At 65.4% G+C, this 6,520-nt stretch overlaps 1 protein-coding gene across 1 annotated transcript; it reads right to left on the bottom strand.

The window, feature by feature from the left end:
• Positions 1-1,843: 1,843 nt before the first annotated feature.
• On the bottom strand, positions 1,844-6,183 carry LOC140659027 (glucagon receptor-like). The gene is made up of 13 exons (XM_072878204.1): positions 6,106-6,183; positions 5,745-5,841; positions 5,291-5,398; positions 4,880-5,001; positions 4,668-4,774; positions 4,396-4,552; positions 3,804-3,963; positions 3,562-3,622; positions 3,301-3,370; positions 2,749-2,837; positions 2,423-2,561; positions 2,068-2,109; positions 1,844-1,915 (listed from the first exon to the last, which is right to left on the bottom strand). The coding sequence occupies exons 1-13, from the start codon at positions 6,181-6,183 to the stop codon at positions 1,844-1,846; spliced, it is 1,302 nt and encodes a 433-aa protein (XP_072734305.1).
• Positions 6,184-6,520: the final 337 nt, after the last annotated feature.

Here is a 6,520-nt window from a genome sequence, read left to right as displayed (position 1 = left end):
CAGAAGCAGCATGCTCTGCTTGCTGAAAAATAGATGTTTATTTACATCTGAAGAGAGTGTTAATGTGCAAAATGGTCTCACAGGGGTTGCATCGATCCAGGAAAACTCCTGCATGAATCTCCAGCCTTGGACCCAGCTGCCGCTGAGCCTGGCGCAGCCTCTTTCCTTTCTGTGCTCAAGGCCACCCTCCTTGAGACGCTGCATCTGCAAGAGGCTCTCCCCCAGCCCGTAAGCGAAGGGTGCTGGAGATGGAGAACCACCTGTGTCCGCTCGCATGTAGCGGAGAGTAAAAGCTGCTTTCTCCCTCCTGGAGAGGCCTTTTCTGCAAGGTAAAGCATTGCGCGGTAGGAACAAGACTCGGCAGTATGTCTGTCCTGCTAGCGAAGGTAAGAGCAAGGGGGCCGGGGTGGTGGTGGCACCTGCTGCTGCGCTCGGCTCTTGCTGGAGAGCACCAGGCCCAGCGCGGGAGCAGTAAGCCAGATGCACGCAGCCATGGGTGAACAGCCCTGCTTGAACCGCGCAGCCTCGGATGCTTCGCTTGCAACGGCAGAGGTGTAGATGCTCCTGGGCTTCCTAGGGTTCACCAGGCCGCTTGGCCAGGGCGGGCAGCTGGTGATTAGGCACCCTGCTGGAAAGCAAACATCTCGAACCACAGCCGGGCTTAGAAATGCCCAGCCTTTTGTCAGCAAAACGGTTCCTGAGCCGAGGGTGGTTCCCGCCTGGGACTTCACAGCTCTCCCTGCTGCGAAGGGGGAGGTGGCTGGGCTCTACGCGGGGCCTGGGACGTGGGAGGCTGGGCTCAGCTCCCAGCTCAGCTGTAGGCTGGCTGATGCTCCCAAGTCCTTCGCTCTCCCTTATGATTTCCCCCCCCCCGCCACCAAAGGAGAAGCAATGCTGCCCTTAACGCATAGGGTAAATACAGCAGTCAAAGTGCTCAAGCGCTGCGGGAGACTACACGTGTGCCTCTGCCCACTGCGAAGGGGGGCTCTGGGGGGATGCACTGCAGGAGGAGCTCGGAGAGGAGGAACGCTGGTGTTCTGTGCAGCTGGAGAGCGGCGAGGAGGGCGGCAGGTGCTGCTGCCATGTTCTCTATCAGTGATGAGGGTGGTGAGAAGGTGCAGAAGCAGCACCTCGCCACGAAGAGGAGCTTTGCGGGACAACTCTGGGATGGATGTCTCGGAGCTCTCAGGATGTTGGTGAGATGGTCCTTGCCTAGGGCAAGGAGAGCGTGAAGGTGATGCCCTGGATGGGAGCAGTGCTGGCATGGCCCCGGGCGCAGCAGGAGGTGGGCTTGTTCCTCTGGGCCGTGGGGCAGCAGGTCTGTGCAGCGGTGCCGGGCTGAGCAGTGTCTCCCGTTCCCCGCTGCTTGACCTCTGCTGATGGTGATGGCCAGGCTCCCTCCCCAGCCACCGTGATCCCCTCCTGCAGATGCCCAGGTTGGTGTGGGCAGGAAGGGGGTTTCCCATGAGCGCGTCTGGTGGATGCCAACAGCGGTAGCTGACGGTGTACAGGCAGCTCAGGCAGCGGCAGAAAGCAGCGAGCACACCTCCCCATGCAGCTCACCACGCCCACGCGAGGCGAGGCTCTTCGGAGGGGGCAGCGATGTCTGGCAAGAGCCAAGGGTGCCTGCCTCCCCCTCGGACCGCAGCCGGGGGACGTTCCCTCCAGCAGCTCCAGTGCTCTCAGTTGCGGCACAGCTGAGGCGCTGGTCCCAGCCTGGCCATCCCGGGTGGGTGCTGCCGCAGCACGGCTTCCCCGCAGCCCCCTGCCCTCCAGGCTGGGCCTCCGTGCCCGTCGCAGCCAGTAGCCCCTCTCCTCTGGCTCTGCGGGGCCGGTCGCCGCATCATTGGGTGCAGCAGAGCACTGGGTGGTCGAGCTTCCAGAGCTGCCACTTCTTCTTCATCTCTGACTTCACCTGCCATGGTGGAGGAGAGAGCGTGGGCTTTTCCCTGGCCGTGCGCTCCCTGCAGACCGAGCAGGCAAGGGGTGGGATGGCAAAGCCACCGGCCGAGGCAGGGCTGAGCCCCAGCGCTGGGCAGGAGAAGCTGCAGCGGGCACGGTACGTACCTCCTTATTGGCGAAGCAGTACAGCACGGCCACCAGGAAGCCCTGGAGGGAGAGCAGGGGAGTGAGCCCCCACCGCCACCCCCTCTCCCGGGGCTGGGCTGGGCTTAGTCTCGCCAGGCAATTTCTGGGCGCTTTTAGGGCCGAGGTCCCCCTGCCACCACTGCCTCATAGAGCACAGGAGGCACCATCACGCACTCAGCAACAGGGCTGGGGGTGGGAGAGCCGGCGTCCCCCTCCCTGAGCCCAGCCGCAGGCTGGGGCGTGGTGGGGAGAGCGAGCTGGAAGAGGGACCCCCTAATTCTTGCTCCATGCTGTGCTCAGGGCAGAGCACGGACATGTCACGCTCCCACCTCACCTGGAAGGAGTTGAGGAAGAGGGTGAAGAACACCTTGATGTAGCGCAGGATGCCCGTGGTTTGCTCATCGGTGGCGAAGATGAAGACGACCTCATGGATCCCAAAGAGGGGGATGAGGGTGAGTGTGGCTTTGGCCAGCCTGAAAGAGTATAAGGGGACCCCTCCGGCAGCAAGCACTAAAGGGCTGGGGCACGGGTGCAGGCAGGGACGAGCTCTTAGTTAATCTCAGGGTGGTCGTTTAATGATGCGTGGGGTGGATGTGGCAGTAGAGCAGCCCCAGGACCAGGGAGGACCCACGACCGGCCCCCCTCTCCCTCCCAGCTCACCGCAGCTTGTAGTCTGCGTAGCCCTTCTGGTTGGCACGGAGCTTGGCCAGGATCACCTTGAGGATCCGCATGAAGATCAGCAGGTTGATCTGAGGGGGAGACAGTGCAGGGGCACACATAGCCCAGCACCCCCACCCCTTGCAGCCCACCCTGGCCGTGATACACACCCTCGGGGGCTGCAAGAGATGACACCCCCCTGTACTGCCAAGGCTGCAGCAGCCCAACGGCGCTGGGTGCCCAGAGCTGCCCTTCCTCCCCTCCCGCCATCCCAAAATCCCGGCTAGGAAGCAGCGGGGGCCACCCTCAGCCCCCTTCTCTGGGGCTCAGCACAGCCCCCCCCGCATGGACCCCCGGAGCCCGGGGGTTAGCAAGCTGGTGCAGAAACAGCCCCCCCAGGTGCATTTAGCATGGTGCCTTGGGGGCCGAGCCCTGCCTCCTGGGCTCTGCTGGGAGCCGCCCTGGGGCTCGCTGCCCCTTCCCCCCCAGGGCCGGGAGCCAGGGCCTGAGCTGCTCTTCTCCGAAAAGGTGTGGGGCTGGCGGGTGCCCCCCTACCAGGGAGGCGAGCAGGATGGGGATGCGGATGATCCACCAGTAAGCCATGTTCTCGTTCAGCGCCCAGCACCTGCCCAGGGACACAGGGAGAGGAACACCATCACGCCGTGCCAGGGGGTGCAGGATGTGGCCAAGAGCCTGCCAGCCCCAGCCAGGTGGGTCAGGGACCCAAAGCAGTCTCTGTCCCACTCCCCAGCCTCGCCCGAGCCCCAGCCCGGGGCTGAGCATCCCGGTGGAACCCCCCCATCCCTCCCCTCTTACTCCACGTTCTCCTTCAGGTACTTGGCAGCCATCCAGGGTACCACGAACACCACGGGGGTCCCTGCAAGTCACACAGCAAACCCTGTAAAACCAAGCACCCGCCTGAGCTGAGAAACCGGCCCCGGGGCGGGGGACACCGTGGGGACGCCCAGGGTCAGCAGAGCCCCCACCCCGCACCCTCCTGGGGCTGCTTCGGGCCGACACCGGGCACCGTCCCGATCGCACGCCTGGGTGGCCCCTACCCCAGCCCAGGTAGAGGTAGAGCCTGTAGTAATTCTTCTCGGAGAAGACGGCCCCGATCAGCAGCTTGTAGAGGTAGATGGCTTCCACCAGGAACCAGTAGTGGTTGGCCAGGATGCAGTACTGCATCAGCACCTGCGCCGCCCGGCAGCCCAGCGCCGCCTGCGAGAGGGAGACCCGCCGTGAGGCCAGAAGCACACGCACGGGCACCCCAAAGCTTGCCCATCAGGCGTATGGTGCAGCACAGACACCCCAAGAGCTCATCTACTGCGCCCACGGGCACCCCGAGAGCTTGTCCAGTGGGTGCATGGGCACCCCAAGAGCTTGCCCACTGGGTGCAGTGCTGCACAGGCACCCCGAGACGCCGTCCATCAGGTGCATGGGCAGCACAGGCACCCCAAGAGCTCATCCACAGGTTGCACAGGCACCCCAAGAGCTTGCCCAGCAGGTGTACGGGCACCCCAGGAGCTTGCCCCCTGGGTGCCTGGGGCTGCATGGGCACCGGCACCCGGCTGCACACCCCTCCCCGGGACGAGGGTGCCCCCTGATTCCAGCCCAGCATCGAGCAGGGCCCCCCCAGGGGCCAGCGCTTGCCTCGTGGCTCAGCAGAGCCTCCCAGTCGGCCACCTGCACCACCTCCATGCCCCAGCGCTTCTCCAGCAGCGCGTCCTTCACCATCACCGAGGTTGCCCGCAGCCCGAAGGAGGCGAAGAGGTTGGCATGGATGTAATTCCTGGTGCAGCGGAGCTTCCTGCCAAGAGTGAGGGTGTCGGGGGGCCGGGAGGGTGGCGGAGGCACCCCTCGGCTCAGCCATCACCAGCCAGGAAGGGTGAGGGGCAGGACTGCGTCCCCCCCAGCTCTCCTACCTGAAGACGGTGAGGACGAGCAGGGCAGAGACGAGGGTCAGGAGCGACAGCGAGTACCCCACGGTGTAGAGCACCTTGAAGCTCACCATCAGCCGGCGGGCACCCTCCTGCAGGCGATCGCTGTGCCGGTGAGCCCAGGTGACCAGCACCCACCCGCGCGGCCGGGGTGCCCCTGCCCGTCCCTGCCCAGCAGCCAGGCCGGGGCATCCCACCTCCTCGACGGCGGACTCCATCGCCTCCTCACACTGCGAGTAGTCCCGCCAGGGCTGGCTGCCATTCACCGTCACCCACTGCCCGTCGGCACCGCACCTGCGGCTCACCAGCCCGTGTTTTACTGCGGACACGAAGCACCGGCACGTTCCCCTTGGGCTCCCCCAAACCCCTCTCCTGGGACGATGGGTCGGACTCTGCCCAGCCCCAAAGACCCTCTTCCAGGGCAGGCGTGAGCGGGGCATGAGCTGGGTCTGCTCCATGCCCCACATGTCCCCTTACCCCCCGGTCTGCTCGTGGGTCCCTCCCCCCCTGGCAGCAGGCAGGAGGGAAAACCCTGAGAGCCTCTCCCCCCACCCCAGCATGGCTCAGCCCTGGCTTCCAGCTCCGGGGTGGCAGAGGGTCATCATCACCTTTCTCAAACCAGGGCAGGTAGAAGGGGCAGGAGACATTGACGGTAGTGCCGGGGCTCCCGTCGGGCCAGCAGGCATACATGTCGAACGTCCGGTTGCAGAAGAGCCCTTCCAACAGCAGCAAGGGGGGGAAAAGCCGATGCTCAGACGCTCGCAGCACGGCCACATCCATCCCCGCCATCCCAGCCAGCTGCCAGCACCTCCAAGGGGGCTGGCATCACCCTGAACGGGGCCCTGGTGCCCCATGCCAGCCTCGGCCCCCTAGGGCATCCCCGCCCTGGGCATCCCACCTGAGATGTGGAGACACGCAGCAGCCCCCGACTCATCCCTCTGCAGGTGACCAACATAGAGGATGCTGGAGGAGGGATGAAACCCAGCCCCAGCCCCAGCCCTGGCCGTCGCCCGCCTCTGCATGTCCCCACGTCTGATCCCGAGCCAGGGCACAGCCAGGTACCTGCTGGGTAGGGCTCACTCGCCATCCTCCTCAAGCACTCGTCACGGTACCGCATCCACTCCTCAAAGGTCTTCTCCAGCACCTTGGCCCCGCCGTGCTGCAAGCCCAGAGCTGGGTCAGAGCCTCCGGCTGGCTGCTGCACACCAGGGCACGGAGCCCGTGCTGGCCTGCCCGCCCCACCGCGGCACCCGGCGTCTCCCCAAGCCAGCTGCCTGCATCCCCCCGATGAACTGCTGTGTGCCGGCTTCCTCGAGACAGATATGAACACGCGACGAAGCCAGGACCGAGCCTGTTCGCAATGGGTCCAAGCCGGTAGTGCCAACCCCACTGCCCCATAGGCTGGACCCAGCTTGCCCCTTACCGGCACCGAGGAGAACAAGCACATCCAGGCGAGATGGATGAGGCTCCGCCGGGACCCAGACCAGAGCACGTCCCTCATAGCTGCCCCCGCCGGCCTGCAGCCAGTGCTCCCAGTGCCAGGGTGCGTCTCCAGGCTGCGCCGGGGACCTGGATCCTGGGCGAGAGGTGTAGAACTGAGGATGGCATGGCTCTGCTGGCTGCCCACGCCGGTGTGGATGAGGAGCGTGCTCCCCGAGGCAGTGGAGAACTGGGGTGTGAGTGCCAGCCAGAGGCACGTCCTGGGCTGCCACAGCCCTGGGTCACTTCCCTGCCAGAGCCAAAACCTCGGGAAGCAGCAGGCAGAGCAGCCGGGAGCGGGGGCATAACTGGATCACACCTCTCGCCCGAGCCTTGCCAGCTTCCACGCCACCGCTGCC

The sequence above is a fragment of the Ciconia boyciana genome, chromosome 13 (genome assembly GCF_034638445.1).
Source record: "Ciconia boyciana chromosome 13, ASM3463844v1, whole genome shotgun sequence".
Lineage (NCBI taxonomy): Eukaryota > Metazoa > Chordata > Aves > Ciconiiformes > Ciconiidae > Ciconia > Ciconia boyciana.
Note: the sequence above shows the minus strand (reverse complement) of the source record. Positions and strands in the feature narration are given on the sequence as shown.

Bases quoted from the DNA above. Each gene is read 5' to 3' on its own strand.
- LOC140659027 (XM_072878204.1), bottom strand. From the start codon at position 6,183: ATGAGGGACGTGCTCTGGTCTGGGTCCCGGCGGAGCCTCATCCATCTC. The intron at 4,553-4,667 runs GTAGGAGAGCTG...CACTCTTGGCAG, and splicing joins CTCGTCCTCACCGTCTTCAG to GAAGCTCCGCTGCACCAGGA. The intron at 2,110-2,422 runs GTGAGGTGGGAG...CTCTCCCTCCAG, and splicing joins TCTTCCTCAACTCCTTCCAG to GGCTTCCTGGTGGCCGTGCT.